Below are 17,408 nucleotides of genomic sequence, written 5' to 3'. Positions count from 1 at the left end.
AAGAGTGGGTGTAGTGGGAAGGCCCATAATATTAAAGAGTGGGTGTAGTGGGAAGGCCCATAATATTAAAGAGTGGGTGTAGTGGGAAGGCCCATAATATTAAAGAGTGGGTGTAGTGGGAAGGCCCATAATATTAGTGGCAATACGCGCAATAATAAGCTTTTGCCTGGTCTTTTATTCCTTAGGTCTTTTACTCCATGCCTTAATTAGTTTTTGATCTACTTTTTACCCCAAGAAGGCTCTTATGTTGTTGCCCCATGTTTTTTCATATTTTTTTGCCTGTGCTATTTTTATGCCATTGTTTTGAAACCCTGTAACACTTTGTGATTTGCAAAATTGTAGAATGTGTTATAAATACAATGTATTATTATTATTATACTGAAAAGTTAGTTTTTGTTAGACATGGTGAATGAAGTGAAGAAACATGAGGAACAATATAGAAGAGAACAGGTTGAATAATGCGTTTGGTTGAGACACTTTCCTTCCTCTGACTAAACATTAACTTCTTCAATCTGGTTTATTGAGAAACAGGAAGAACGTTGAAATGATGGTAAAACCAGCTCAGTGGGCTTGTGGTTAGAATGAGCCTGGGAGGGTTGGGGGTTCAATCCCCCGGCTGAATCATACCGGGGAAGACTATACAAATGTGAGCCCGTGTAAGAGTGAAAATCGTCTATTATAACCGATGCAAAGTTCGTTTTTTCTCTACTACTGCTCATCGTGGAGTCTCATGATACTCAAAAATGCACTGAAAGTCGTGCACGAGCTATCGTTCGTGCAGAACGAGATGACGCTGGTTGCTTGTTTCTCTCACAGAACCTGGCGTCTCCTATTACTGTATGCATCGGCTATTTTCAAAACAAATCTTGAAAAAAAAACGGAAACATTTTAACATCTGACACCAAATATTTGTCAGATGGGGGTCCGTGGACAAGTATATTCATTTGGGGGTCCTTGACATGAAAATGTTTGAGAACCACTGGTTTAAACAACATTAGAAACAAGCCCCCTGAAAAACACAAGCACCAATATTTACAAGCAACTTTACAGAAAAACAAGCCCACAGTCACTTAACAATCAGACATGGCAACACTGCATAGTGTCATGTCCAGAGGGTGTAGACCATACATGGGCAACTGGCGGCCCGGGGCCACATGCGGCCCCCACCTTCACTTAATGCGGCCCCCACCTTCACTTAATGCGGCCCCCACCTTCACTTAATGTGACCCACAGGTTAATATCAGAATAATGATATATTATTGATTTCAGCTGTTATGATTCCAAACATGCAAACATGACCCGCTTTAATTACTTCAGTCTATATTAGTAGCTTAATGACTAGTATTAACATTCTATTGTCTTTTTTATGTCCAATGTACCGTAATTTCCGGACTATAAGGCGCACCTGAATATAAGCCGCACCAGTCAAATTTAGGGAAAAAAACAAATGTGTACATATACAAGCTGCACTGGACTATAAGCAGGTGTAAAATCCATAGATTTAGAAGGTCCCCTAGTGGCCGTTAGCTGTAAAAATCCATAGATTAGCCGCACCGTTGCCGCAGGGTTCAAAGCATGGGAAAAAAGTAGCGGCTTATAGTACGGAAATTACAGTATTTGTATTTAAGTTCATAAAGTTAACATAAGTATAACTAAATGCATTTGAAATTAAATAAACATTTCACTTTTCAGGATCCAATTAAAAAATAGCACAAAAAAATCTGAATTCATATTCAAAAGTAGCAAAAATAGCCGATCTACAAGCTTAAAACGCGATGCGTTTTAAGCTTGTAGATCGGTAGATACTTTTGTGTGACATAGAATGGCCCGACAGTATATACAATGTGTCCCTCTGGAGTGAGTGTGTAAATATAGAGGCCCTCTGCATCATCAAAGTTGCATCACCTCTGATGTAGAGTCCACTTGTACATCAATCTGCCATCTCTAGCCTGTCTGTTGCCTTTTAGCGACTGTGTATTAATTTCACTGAATGTTCCTTTACATTTTGATCTGACTTTTTAAATCTAAATGACACTGATGTGACCGTGCTGCTATTTTCAGGCTTTCTATGTTCTTTTAAACCTACATAAATAAGACTTTCACCTCACTGTTACCTTGTATTTGTGTTGTCATACTAAAATGTGATTGATTGTAATTATTCTTATTTTTAATCTCAAACTTCTTTGGCTGAAAGCAGTATATCCTACAGTATGTGGGCGTAAACACATGCGTCCAAAACAGACTGAATAGAATATGTAGAAAATGAGAAAAAAAAAATTGTGATAAAGACCTTGTTTAGTAACATCAGTGGATTTCTTCTTGCAGTAGACTGCAACACCAACCAGTAGGAGAATGAGTAGCGCTGCCAGAGAACCAACTATGTGCCACATGTACTCTGTTAAAACACACACACACACACACACACACACACACACACACACACACACACACACACACACACACACACACACACACACACACACACACACACACACACACACACACACACACACACACACACACACACACACACACACACACACACACAATGAGATGTACTCTGTCACAACACACACAAACACTATAACATTTTCCACAGAGGGTTTGCTTTACTATGATTATTGTCAGGACAGTGATGTGATCAGGAGCGATACAGAGCCCAGTTAAACAAGCATCACTGAAGTGACAATAATGACGGTAAAAACACCCTCACATGTAATATATTGTGATTTTACAACAGTCAGTTACCATCAAAATGTATTCATATTGTGGGACATTTCTCTCCCACAATAACAACCTTTCTGTGAGTGTTATCTGTCTGTGTTATCCTGGAAATACATGAGGTCTGTCTGACAGAGACAGACACACAGACAGGCAGGCAGGCAGGCAGGCAGGCAGGCAGGCAGGCAGGCAGACAGACAGACAGACAGACAGACAGACAGACAGACAGACAGACAGACAGACAGACAGGCAGAGTCCTTGTTTACTCAGCCACGCTAGACATCTTTTCCCAAACTGGACACATAGAGAAACAAAACTTAACTGACTGACAGTACGTTTTAACAGCGGGCGACTCTCGGGCGACATCGTCCAAAAGATAAAGAAAATCCATCTTTCATCGCCCCCCCGCCCACTTCGCCCTATCGCCAGTAGTCGCCGGCTCTCATAGACATATAATGCACTTCCGGAAAATACTATCCTGATCGCCCGCTGATCGCCCGCTGTTAAAACGCACCGTAAAAGTATGACTACATACAGGTATATTGACTACAACAAAAAAAAACTAGTGGAGAAGAGATCCAGTAGAACTAAGACGAGTCATGGAGCTGATCTGCTGCGACACGTTGTGAGCTTGTAGATCAGCCATTTCCGGCAGACCGGCACTTAGCCAAGTATATATCACTATCAGGCATCACACTGTGCCATCACGGCAAGAGACATTTTAGTCGACTAAACTCTTATGATATTTCAACTAAAATTACACTAAAAGTTAAACATTTCAGATGACTAAAATGAGACTAAAAACTAAATGGAATTTGTATTCAAAAGACTACGACTAAAACTACATTAAAATATTGCTGTCAAAGGTAACAGTGGAACCAGAATGACTGAAGGGACTTACTAAAGAACCATGGATGGTTCTGGTGGTCAGAGCTGATGGTCAGAGAGGTGGAGGTTAGGAGGATGTGAGTGGAGGGGCTAAAGGTCATGTCGGTCTCTTTACCCACACTGGAACTCTCCCTGGGTGTCACAGAGGTGGTGGTGGGTGTCATACATTGGGTGTCATTGTCAAACACCCACTGTGGAGGTATCTGTGTCCCGTTGGAGGAGGTGCAGTTGATGAATTTGAAGCCTAGATGGACATACGGGCAAATGTAAGAGAACCTACAGTATAGGCCTGACCTCGATTATTCAAATAGTCGACTAATCAGTCGAGGGGAGTCTGAGTCGACTGCCAAACTCTTACTCCTAATCTCTTCTCTATATTTGGGTGTTGCATTATTATAGGCAACATTTGGCCAATCAGAATCGACTATAGAAATCCTTAGTCGGGGACAGGCCTACTACAGTACTACAATTACAATTTACAATGTAGGCATTTATATCAAACGCTCTTTATCCAGAGTGACTTACAATAAACAAGGTAAACACATACATGTAGAATGTATTGTCTCAGTAAACTATAGGATCATAGAATACAGAGACAGTGTAGTGTCTCAGTAAACTATAGGATCATAGAATACAGAGAGACAGTGTAGTGTCTCAGTAAACTATAGGATCATAGAATACAGAGAGACAGTGTAGTGTCTCAGTAAACTATAGGATCATAGAATACAGAGACAGTGTAGTGTCTCAGTAAACTATAGGATCATAGAATACATAGAGACAGTGTAGTGTCTCAGTAAACTATAGGATCATAGAATACAGAGAGACAGTGTAGTGTCTCAGTAAACTATAGGATCATAGAATACAGAGAGACAGTGTAGTGTCTCAGTAAACTATAGGATCATAGAATACAGAGACAGTGTAGTGTCTCAGTAAACTATAGGATCATAGAATACAGAGACAGTGTAGTGTCTCAGTAAACTATAGGATCATAGAATACAGAGACAGTGTAGTGTCTCAGTAAACTATAGGATCATAGAATACAGAGAGACAGTGTAGTGTCTCAGTAAACTATAGGATCATAGAATACAGAGACAGTGTAGTGTCTCAGTAAACTATAGGATCATAGAATACAGAGACAGTGTAGTGTCTCAGTAAACTATAGGATCATAGAATACAGAGAGACAGTGTAGTGTCTCAGTAAACTATAGGATCATAGAATACAGAGAGACAGTGTAGTGTCTCAGTAAACTATAGGATCATAGAATACAGAGACAGTGTAGTGTCTCAGTAAACTATAGGATCATAGAATACAGAGACAGTGTAGTGTCTCAGTAAACTATAGGATCATAGAATACAGAGAGACAGTGTAGTGTCTCAGTAAACTATAGGATCATAGAATACAGAGACAGTGTAGTGTCTCAGTAAACTATAGGATCATATAATACAGAGAGACAGTGTAGTGTCTCAGTAAACTATAGGATCATAGAACACAGAGAGACAGTGTAGTGTCTCAGTAAACTATAGGATCATAGAATACAGAGACAGTGTAGTGTCTCAGTAAACTATAGGATCATAGAATACAGAGACAGTGTAGTGTCTCAGTAAACTATAGGATCATAGAATACAGAGACAGTGTAGTGTCTCAGTAAACTATAGGATCATAGAATACAGAGAGACAGTGTAGTGTCTCAGTAAACTATAGGATCATAGAATACAGAGACAGTGTAGTGTCTCAGTAAACTATAGGATCATAGAATACAGAGAGACAGTGTAGTGTCTCAGTAAACTATAGGATCATAGAATACAGAGAGACAGTGTAGTGTCTCAGTAAACTATAGGATCATAGAATACAGAGACAGTGTAGTGTCTCAGTAAACTATAGGATCATAGAATACAGAGACAGTGTAGTGTCTCAGTAAACTATAGGATCATAGAATACAGAGAGACAGTGTAGTGTCTCAGTAAACTATAGGATCATAGAATACAGAGAGACAGTGTAGTGTCTCAGTAAACTATAGGATCATAGAATACAGAGAGACAGTGTAGTGTCTCAGTAAACTATAGGATCATAGAATACAGAGAGACAGTGTAGTGTCTCAGTAAACTATAGGATCATAGAATACAGAGACAGTGTAGTGTCTCAGTAAACTATAGGATCATAGAATACAGAAAGACAGTGTAGTGTCTCAGTAAACTATAGGATCATAGAATACAGAGACAGTGTAGTGTCTCAGTAAACTATAGGATCATAGAATACAGAGACAGTGTAGTGTCTCAGTAAACTATAGGATCATAGAATACAGAGAGACAGTGTAGTGTCTCAGTAAACTATAGGATCATAGAATACAGAGACAGTGTAGTGTCTCAGTAAACTATAGGATCATAGAATACAGAGACAGTGTAGTGTCTCAGTAAACTATAGGATCATAGAATACAGAGAGACAGTGTAGTGTCTCAGTAAACTATAGGATCATAGAATACAGAGAGACAGTGTAGTGTCTCAGTAAACTATAGGATCATAGAATACAGAGACAGTGTAGTGTCTCAGTAAACTATAGGATCATAGAATACAGAGAGACAGTGTAGTGTCTCAGTAAACTATAGGATCATAGAATACAGAGAGACAGTGTAGTGTCTCAGTAAACTATAGGATCATAGAATACAGAGAGACAGTGTAGTGTCTCAGTAAACTAGGATCACAGGTAAACCATGAACCTAGTGTCTGTCTAAACTATATAATATCAAAAATAATATGTACATTGAAACTATAGCATACCAGGTAAACAAGTGAACCTAGTATCTGTCTACATAACATGCTATCTAAATTACATTTGAACTTTTGAATAAGACCAGTGTTGATTTTGACAGCAAGTTTAGATTTAGTTTTAGTCACAGTCTTTGTCAAATAAAATTCCATTTCGTTTTTTAATTCATATTTTAGTCATCTGAAATGTTGACTAAATCTACAGTTGATTTAGTCGACTAAAAAATGTATGTTGGCCGTGCCTTGATGGCGTCGTAATGGCTGATTTTACACTTGGTTGCATGCTGAAAATAGCAGATCTACAAGCTCACAATGTGTCGCAGCGCGACGCGTTGTGAGCTTGTAGATCTGCTATTTTCAGAGCGCAGCACCTGAGCGCAACCAAACATAAAATCGTTTTAGTCATCATAGCTTAGTTTTTATTTCATTTTTATTTCGTTTTCTTCAGTGAAAAAAAGGTAGTCGACCAACATTTTTCGTCATAGTTTTAGTCGACGAAATCAACACTGAATAAGACATTATGGTCGTTAAGACTAGGTCAGTGCTACAGGGCTGAGGAGGAGTCTGAAGAGGTGAGTCTTCAGACTACAGTACGGTGGAAAATGTGGAGTAAGTCTGCAGTTCTAACTGCAATGGGGAGTTTGTTCCACAGTAAAATAGATCTTACAGTTGTACTGAAAGAGAAACTATAGTAAAAGTGCTCTCCTCTGAGTGCAGGTCTCCGCCAGGCCAGGTTGGCTACCCAGCGCTACGTAAAATCAACGGGAGTTGTGCGTGCAACTCCCGTTTCCCATTTCAAAGTTTCACAGGAACAGGGATTCTGTGCTCATGTCTCTATAGGGCATCGCAGTTGCATTTTTCCCATTGACATTTCCAAAAATATTGATATCAATTATTTCAAGCCTAGAATCAAGCCATCCAGGGTCCTGGTGAATCATGACCATAAAACGTTTGATTCTGTGAAAAAACTTTTTTGAAAACGGCAAAACAAAGGGTATTTATTAAATATAGTATATCATATAATTAAATATAAAATAAAATAAATCACAGAAAAAAATGTTTTATGGTCATGATTCACCAGGACCCTGGATGGCTTGATTCTAGGCTTAAATTAATTGATATAAATATTTTTGGAAATGTCAATGGGAAAAATGCATTGAGTATTTTGAAGTGGAACCAGGAAGTGGGCGGGAACTGCGATGCTCTATACCGCAAACTTTGAAAGCCAATTGTATCGGAATCAAAATGTGTCAGATACTTCTTGATCAGATACATCTTGATCACAAGACTCCAGAGATAACGTGTACCTATTTGTGTGAGCTTTGGACAGAATCTGTAGGAATAGTAGCAAAAAGTGTGTTTTGAGGAAAACGCTAAATAGTGTAAAATCATGTCAAGCGGAAATGCCTGTATGGGGAGTATAGTGTCATGAGCCAAGGAGTTTAGAGGGGAAAAGTTACTGTAAAATCCATGGTTCAAGAGTTATAGGTCAAGATGTGAAGCGGCCTGTTATAGCGCCACCGTGAGGCCGATTTGAAAAATGTGTTTCACACACACACACAGACACACAAAGACATTCAATCCGGGAACATATCTGTGTCATTTTTAGATTTATTTGGCTATACAAAAATAGCAGATCTACAAGCTCATAGCGCGGCACCGAGTGCCGCGCTATGAGCTTGTAGATTGTAGCCCCCCCCCCTCCCATGCTGTGAGCTTGTAGATCACCCATTTTTTAACCCCCTCAGGCTCAAGGACCCCGTCTACTGACCATAGACGCTGAACCACATCAGTAAGCAAGCTGAGATGAAGTACCTTGAACAGCCACTAGAGGGAAACCTCACACTTCTAAATGCTACTGATGAATGCAGGGAGGTTTATTCAAAACTGACCTATGACCTTGAAGACCATGATGCAGTCTTATGCAAAGATTAAAATGTCATTTAGATAAAATGTTATTTAGACAGATGACAGGTTCATTTGTTTACCTGGTATCCTATAGTTTCTATAGTTTCAATGTACAGATTCTTTATTATTTGATATTATATTGTTTAGACTGATGCTAGGTTCATGGTTTACCTGTGATCCTATAGTTTACTGAGACACTACACTGTCTCTCTGTATTCTATGATCCTATAGTTTACTGTTACACTACACTGTCTCTGTATTCTATGATCCTATAGTTTACTGAGACACTACACTGTCTCTCTGTATTCTATGATCCTATAGTTTACTGAGACACTAAACTGTCTCTGTATTCTATGATCGTATAGTTTACTGAGACACTACACTGTCTCTGTATTCTATGATCCTATAGTTAACTGAGACACTAAACTGTCTCTGTATTCTATGATCCTATAATTTACTGTTACACTACACTGTCTCTGTATTCTATGATCCTATAGTTTACTGAGACACTACACTGTCTCTGTATTCTATGATCCTATAGTTTACTGAGACACTAAACTGTCTCTGTATTCTATGATCCTATAGTTTACTGAGACACTACACTGTCTCTCTGTATTCTATGATCCTATAGTTTACTGAGACACTACACTGTCTCTGTATTCTATGATCCTATAGTTTACTGAGACACTACACTGTCTCTGTATTCTATGATCCTATAGTTTACTGTTACACTACACTGTCTCTGTATTCTATGATCCTATAGTTTACTGTTACACTACACTGTCTCTGTATTCTATGATCCTATAGTTTACTGAGACACTACACTGTCTCTCTGTATTCTATGATCCTATAGTTTACTGAGACACTACACTGTCTCTGTATTCTATGCTCCTATAGTTTACTGAGACACTACACTGTCTCTGTATTCTATGATCCTATAGTTTACTGAGACACTACACTGTCTCTCTGTATTCTATGATCCTATAGTTTACTGAGACACTACACTGTCTCTGTATTCTATGATCCTATAGTTTACTGAGACACTACACTGTCTCTGTATTCTATGATCCTATAGTTTACTGAGACACTACACTGTCTCTCTACATTCTATGTATGTGTTTATCTTGTTTATTGTAAGCAGTGGTGGAAGAAGTACTCAGATATTTTACTTGAATAAAAGTAGCAATACCACAATATAAAAAAACTCTGTTACAAGTAAAAGGCCTGTGTTCAAAATGTTACTTGAGTAAAAGTACAAAAGTATTGGCATCAAAATATACTTAAAGTACCAAAGTAAAAGTTCTACTTTTACTTTTACGTAACAGAGTATTTCTTCACTGCAGTATTGATACATTTACTCAAGTACAAAATGTGAGTACCTTTTCCACCGCTGTATACATACGTAATGCATGAATTATAAACAATGAATGCATTGTGCTCATGAATAAACATGAGCACAAAGACGAGGCAGAAAGAGAACCGTGAGAAAAGCAGAAGTTGTGTTTATAAGTCCATGTGGTTTTAAAAAGAGCTGATGAAGTCTCAGGCATTTAGAGAAGCTCCAGGCTGAGGCTGTTTTTCACACGCAGAGTTGACGTAAAAACAGTTAGATTAATGTTAGATATGGTCATATGGGTGTGAGACGTAAAAACAGTTAGATTAATGTTAGATATGGTCATATTGTGAAACATAAAAACAGTTAGATTAATGTTAGATATGGTCATATTGTGAAACATAAAAACAGTTAGATTAATGTTAGATATGGTCATATTGTGAAACATAAAAACAGTTAGATTAATGTTAGATATGGTCATATTGTGAAACATAAAAACAGTTAGATTAATGTTAGATATGGTCATATTGTGAAACATAAAAACAGTTAGATTAATGTTAGATATGGTCATATTGTGAAACATAAAAACAGTGATCTTAGATATGGTCATGGTGAGTGGTGTAAAGTAACTATAGCACATTTACTCGAGTACTGTACTTAAGTAAAATGTTGGGGTATTTTTACTTTACTGCATGGAGCATTTCCAATTTTCAGTACTTTTGCTTCTACTCCACTACATCTCAGAGGCAAATATTATACTTTTACTCCACAATTATTTGAAAACTTTAGTTACTAGTTACTTTGTAGATTTTGATTATTATTACAAAACATTTTGTAATAAATTACCCACTTCAGCCTTATATACATTTCGGCCTTTGGGGGTGAACTGTCCCTTTAAGTCCCGAGGCCGATTGGCTAAACCAGTAGTTCTCAAACTTTTCTGTGCCAAACGGTAAATGGTAAATGGTGCATTTATATAACACTTTATCTAAAGCGCTTTACATAGATTGTGCATATTCACCCATTCACACACACCCATTCACACACACATTCACACACACACACACACATTCACACATTCACACACCGATGGAGGAGGAAACCATGCAAGGCACCAACCTGCTCATCGGGAGCAATTAGAAAATCAGTTTTTTAACACTTTCAAGATTTCTCAAAAATGTTCAAAAATAGTAGATCTACAAGCTGTGAGCTTGTATATCCACTGTTCTTAGATTTTAATGGGTTAAAACATGAGGATTATATTGGAAAATAAACATTTTACTTTCATTCATTTTCATCCATTTAGAAAATTCCTGCACATAATCCTACATGTACTCATTTATCTGTTAGACCAGTGTTTCTCAAAGTGAGGTCCGGGGACCCCCAGGGGTCCGTGGGGGGGTTCCAGGGGGTCCCAGCTTAATTAGTTGATCGAGCATCAAACCCAGTTCAACCACTTTAAACCTAAATTCATCGACTATTTGAAAATAGCAGATCTACAAGCTTATAGAGCTGCTCTTCTCAAAAGAATCTTGGGGGGGGAAATGATTATTTAGATGATTTGTAATGGATTACTTATATTATAAGGAGGCTTATTCAAGCAAATTATGCTCAACAGGAAAATGATTCAAAAATATATGAATTTTTATTGTAAAATTACATTAAGCTCTCATGTCATGTCTTTGTAAGCAAAATAGAACATAACTGTACACACGTAACAAAAACAATAATAATAATAATCAGTGGCGGAAAGTAACTAAGTACATTTACTTAAGTACAGTACTTCAGTACAATTTTGAGGTATCTGTACTTTACTTGAGTATTTCCAATTTCCAATACTTTTACTTACTCCACTACATCTCAGAGGCAAATATTATTACTTTTACTCCACTACAATTATTTGAAAACTTTAGTTACTAGTTACTTTTCAGATATAAATTATGATATTATGAGACACCACTTTAGCCCTGTTTTATACATAGGCTGAGCTTGTAGATCTGCTATTTTCAAACATTTTAGTACTTTTACTTTTGGTACTTTCACTCAAGTAAATTTTTAGCTCCGGACTTTTACTTAACAGAGTATTTCTATATTGCAGTATTGGTACTTTTACTTGAGTAAAGAATTTGAGTACTTTTTCCACCACTGGTAAAAATAACAAAAATGTCAAGCTTATAGAGCACTTTGCTGGATACTCAAACACACTAGAGACAAAAAAAATTAACGTCATCAGTCTCATACAGTACTGATACACTAATGAATGTATGAAATAAATTATGACATTACATCTGGAGGATTCCAAGCTAATAGAAACTACAGCCTCTCTCTTCCTGGGAAGTTAACATGCTGACATAATACACAATCCATTGTTCTTGCATTCATAAAATAAAACATAAAAAAACGAAAAGTTTGAAATGACCAAACCCTGCCTACCAATGATGTCACTGGTAGGCAGGTTTCTGAACGGTTCACAGCCCTCTGAGACACAGAGAGAGAGTAGACAGACATGTTATAATATAATGATTTAAAGTCCATTTGTTTAGCTGGCATTCTATAGTTTTATTGTACAGATTATTATGTTTTGATATTATATTGTTTAGACTGATGCTAGGTTCATGGTTTACCTCCTGATCCTAGTTTACGACTGTCCGAGTATTTCCAATTTCCAATACTTTTACTTCTACTCCACTACATCTCAGAGGAATATTATACTTTTACTCCACTACAATTATATGAAAACTTTATATACATTTCGGCCATTTGAAAATCTACAAGCTCACAATGCGTCGCGATGCAACGCATTGTGAGCTTGTAGATCAGCTATTTTCAAAGGATTTTTAAACATTTGAAAACTTGAAATGGGACATTCATTCTGCATAGTGAGTACTTTTACTTTTGGTACTTTAAGTACAATTTGATACCAAAACTTTTGTACTTTTTTGAATTACGGACTTTTACTTGTAACAGAGTTTTTCTATATTGCAGTATTGATACTTTTACTTAAGTAAAGAATGTTAGAAGTACTTTTACCACCACTACAGAAACAGGAGATAGACTCCTGCCCCCTATGGGTCACATGGCAGTACTTACTTAATTACAGACACTGTCTCTCTACATTCTATGCATTTACCTTGTTTACTGTAAGTCACTCTGGATAAAGAGCTTCTGATAAAAGGCCTACATTGTAAATTAATCATTACACATCATGTTAAATGCAGGTGGTTTCACCAAACCTCTACATGTGTTTATATATTATATTATATTATATTACATTTGTACATGTTTATTTATGACTTTATGAGCTGAAAGCAGAGTGAATGAGCTTGCAGAGGAAATCACACCTGATTGACAGATTAGAACCAAATAAACCACAACCTGTCTGATATTATAAGTTCATGTTCAGTCCAGGTTTTTACTGGCAATTCCAGCCTCCAATATAATTAAATGTTATTAGAATATTACATTATGATGTACTGTACATTAAACAGACCTCATGTCATTATTAATATTACATTATGATGTACTGTACATTAAACACACCTCGTGTCATTATTAATATGACATTATGATGTACTGTACATTAAACACACCTCATGTCATTATTAATATGACATTATGGTGTACTGTACATTAAACAGACCTCGTGTCATTCACCTCTACAACTAAAATAAATACATTATGGCAGAAAGTCATAATAGGCACATTAACCCATTCAATCCGGGGACTCATCTCTGTCATTTTAGATTTCTTTAGATCTACAAGCTCATAGCGCGGCACCGAGTGCCGCGCTATGAGCTTGTAGATCTGCTATTTTTGAAAAATCTTGAACATTTTGTGCAAAATCTTTGAATATATATTTTTTTAAAGCGCGCATTTGTAATTCAAATCTTTGCTTCTGACTCCCTGGAACAAAACATTTTGAGATCGGGGGTCCACGGCCAAATACATATCATTTTGGGGGTCCTTGACATGGAAAAAGTTTTAGAACCACTGATCATTAGCCTGAGGCTACGAGCTCAATCCATGGTCTTGAAGGGCGGACCCAAACACAGCCGCCTGGATTTGTGCGTGGCTTCCTATTGCTTCACCAATCTATGTCCCCGCCTCCCCTCCCCTCCCCCCCTCGGCCTGTGCACGGAGCACGCTGACGTCACCAAATTTAGAGCGACGCCCCTCTGCACTCTGATTGGTTAGGAGATAACAAGGTCCAAGACCATCGTTCCTACATCGCTCCCCCAGGCTTTTTTTCTTTTGTAACAAAAAAAAAAGCCTGGGTTTCCGAGGCTACTGATCATAGCAACATAGGTTTTTTCAAAAAGCTGTTAGGATGTAGAAGACATTTGTAGAATCCCCCAGAAGCAAAGATTTGAGTTACAAATGTTCGCTTTGAAAAACATATATATATTCAAAGTTTTGCACACATTGTCATGATTTTTTTTTTAAATAGCAGATCTACAAGCTCATAGCGCGGCACCATAGGTTTTTTCAAAAAGCTGTTAGGATGTAGAAGACATTTGTAGAATCCCCCAGAAGCAAAGATTTGAGTTAAAATGTTCGCTTTGAAAAACATATATATATATATTCAAAGATTTGCACACATTTTCAGGATTTAAAAAAAATAGCAGATCTACAAGCTCGTAGCGCGGCACTCGGTGGAGCTTGTAGATCTGCTATTTTTTTAATAGCCCAAAGAAATCTAAAAATGACACAGATGCGTTCCCGCTCTGAATGGGTTAATAAAACATTTCACAGCATAAATGAAGTTAAGAAGCTGATGCTGTTAACAGGATGAATGGGGTTTGAAAAGGAAGGACAGAAACAGGAAGAAGGAAACAGCAGAAAGAACAGATCTGTGTTTAGATCAGATCATGGCGGTCAAAGAAAAAGCAGAAGTTTTTACGTCATGGAAAACATTACAACCCTGACTCACAGACCCACAGAAACCCTCAACGTTTACACAGATATTATTAACCCTTACAGTCACACAGTAATGTATGTACAGTATGTACAGTTTGAGACTCATTATACATGTATTTTAACCCTTTAAAGGAATAGTTCACCCACAAAATGACTTTTTTTCTCTATCTATTAGTCACCCCATGGAGACATGAATTCATGGATATTTTTTTAGTTTTTTGTCTCATTCCTAAGACAATAATTTGATGACCAGCAGCGGTTCCGGTAGGAGACACAAAGAGTCTCCTTTATTGTGTCTCCTACCTGAACCACTGCCATACCGGTCCTCTGGTCATCACATTATTGTCTTAGGAATGAGACAAAAACTAATAAAATATCCATGAATTCAAGTCTCCATGGGGAGACTAATCCATAGATTTTTTTTGGGGTGAACTGTCCCTTTAAGCTCAGGCCTGAGGCCGATTCTACAAATGTCTTCTAAATCCTAACAGTTTTCTGAAAAACGTATGTTTATATCAGTGGTTCTGAAACTTTTTCATGTCAAGGACCCCCAAAATAATATATATGTGGCCGCAGAGCCCCCCAATCTCTAAAATATTTTGTTCCAGGGACCCCCAGAAGCAAAGATTTGAGTAAAAAAAATCACTTTAAAAAATATATATATATATTATATTCAAAGATTTGCACGAAATTCAAAAATAGCAGATTTACAAGCTTATAGTGCAGCACGAAGTGACGCGCTATGAGCTTGTAGATCTGCTATTTTTGAATAGCCAAAGTATAAAATAATGGTTAAAGTGCCGCGCTATGAGCTTGAATATCTGCTATTTTTTAATAGCCAAAGTGGTTTAAAATCAAAAACCAGTGGTTAAAGTGGTTTAAATCCAAAATTACACGGACGTTTTCCAGGTTTTAATGTGTTAAACATATGAACACAGTGCAGTAGTATATGGACATCCAGTAGAAACACTGGATGTACCAAACATGATTTGCAGTTAAAGCAACCAACTTCCTACTGTATGAAATACATTATTAAATGATTAAATCTCCACTCCAGATCCAGTGTTTAAGTGTCGGCGGTTCTATGAAAGTCCCTCCTTTGTGGAGCAGATTGAAAACCATGAAAATATACAATAATAATATCTGGGATCTTTACCTCAGGTTTGACACTGTTAGGAAATTCTCTCTCTGTTGCTACAGTCTCCACACTACAATGGTAAATGGTGCATTTATACAGCTCTGGTGGAGGAAACCATGCAAGGCACCAACCTGCTCATCGGGAGCAATTAGGGGTTCAGCGTCTTGCTCAAGGACACTTCCACACTAACAGGCCCGGGATCGAACTGGGAACCTCGCAGCAGTGTTGATTTTGACGGCAAATTTTGATTTAGTTTTAGTCATATTTTAGTCATCTGAAATGTTTTACTGTTAGTCTAGTTTTAGTCGACTAAATATCATAAGATTATAGTCGACTAAATCTACAGTTGATTTAGTCGACTAAAATGTATTGGCGGTGCCTTGATGGCGTCGTAATGGCTGATTTTACACTTGGTTGCATGCTGAAAATAGCAGATCTACAAGCTCACAACGTGTCGCAGCGCGACGCGTTGTGAGCTTGTAGATCTGCTATTTTCAGAGCGCAACACCTGAGCGCAACCAAACATAAATGACTTGTCTTTTAGTTCTACTGGATCTCTTCTCCACTAGATCCCTCACTAACATTTTAGTCTAGTTTTTAATTGTTGACGAAATTGTCCCGCGTTGATGGGATACCCCTGAGCCACTGCCGGCCCCACACTACAGTATGTTGTTGTAGACTAGAGAGACGGTGCTCGGCTGGTGCAGTGGTAAACTGCCTGCCTACCACCGAGGTTGTGGGTTAGAATCCACCGTGCTGCGTCCGGCTTTGTCAAGCGTCTACTCCATACGAACACAAAATTGGCCAGTGTTCGTGGGGAGGGAAGCCGGGCAGGGAGGGTGATATTTGTCTCTGCATGTAGTACATGCCTGTCAACAGGGAGTGGTGTAAAGTAACTAAGTACATTTACTTAAGTACTGTAATTAAGTAAAATGTTGAGGTATTTTTACTTTACTGGAGTATTTCCAATTTTCAATACTTTTACTTCTACATCTCAGAGGCAAATATTGTACTTTTTAATCCACTACAGTTATTTGAAAACTTTAGTTACTTATAGATTTTGATTATTATTACAAAACATACATTAACCACTTCAGCCCTATATACATTTCGGCCATTTGAAAATAGCAGATCTACAAGCTCACAATGCGTTGCGACGTTTCATCTTCAAAAGATTTGTATAGTATACATTTTATACATTTGAAAACTTGTGAAACGGGACATTCTGCATAATGAGTACTTTTACTTTTGTATTTTCCTGTCAGCCTACTGTCCTAATAAAGGCATAAAGGCCCCCAAAAAAAGAAAAGAAAGAGGAGGCAGAGAGAGAAGTGTGAGAAAAGCAGAAGTTGTGTCTATAAGTTGATGTGGTTTTAAAAGGCTGATGATAGACGTTCCAGGATGTGGGTGTTTTTCACAGCTTCACAGTTTTTTTTAAATATTACAAAGCCCTGAGTCCAGTAATTTGGGGGATAAAGGAGAAGTAGAACAGAAGGGTACGTTTAGGTCTGATAACGGGTGTGTTAGGATATGCACAAGGGGAGCGCACACGTATTGGTTTATATTGGACCTGTGTGCTCAGTGCCTTATATCCTTATAACCCACCCTATGATGTACTATGCATGTTCACATCATGTATACTTTACATTACTTAAAGGGATATTTCACTTTCAAATACTTTTTTTTTTTTTAATACATTTTTTAATAAAAAATCATGGAAATATCATGGCCCCCTCACA

General features: G+C 37.6%; 1 protein-coding gene across 1 annotated transcript in view; it reads right to left on the bottom strand.

The window, feature by feature from the left end:
- LOC308075745 (uncharacterized protein) overlaps positions 1 to 17,408 on the bottom strand; it is a 55,087-nt gene that overhangs the window by 9,221 nt on the left and 28,458 nt on the right. Inside the window, exons 4-5 of the mRNA XM_080415693.1 lie at positions 3,623 to 3,853; positions 2,291 to 2,395 (exon numbers count right to left, since the gene is read on the bottom strand). Of these exons, the coding sequence (XP_080271819.1) occupies positions 2,291 to 2,395; positions 3,623 to 3,853 (336 nt within the window). The remainder of the gene's footprint in view (positions 1 to 2,290; positions 2,396 to 3,622; positions 3,854 to 17,408) is intronic.

Source organism: Gymnoscopelus braueri (genome assembly GCF_963280865.1).
Source record: "Gymnoscopelus braueri genome assembly, chromosome: 20".
Taxonomy (NCBI): Eukaryota; Metazoa; Chordata; class Actinopteri; order Myctophiformes; family Myctophidae; genus Gymnoscopelus; species Gymnoscopelus braueri.
Note: the sequence above shows the minus strand (reverse complement) of the source record. Positions and strands in the feature narration are given on the sequence as shown.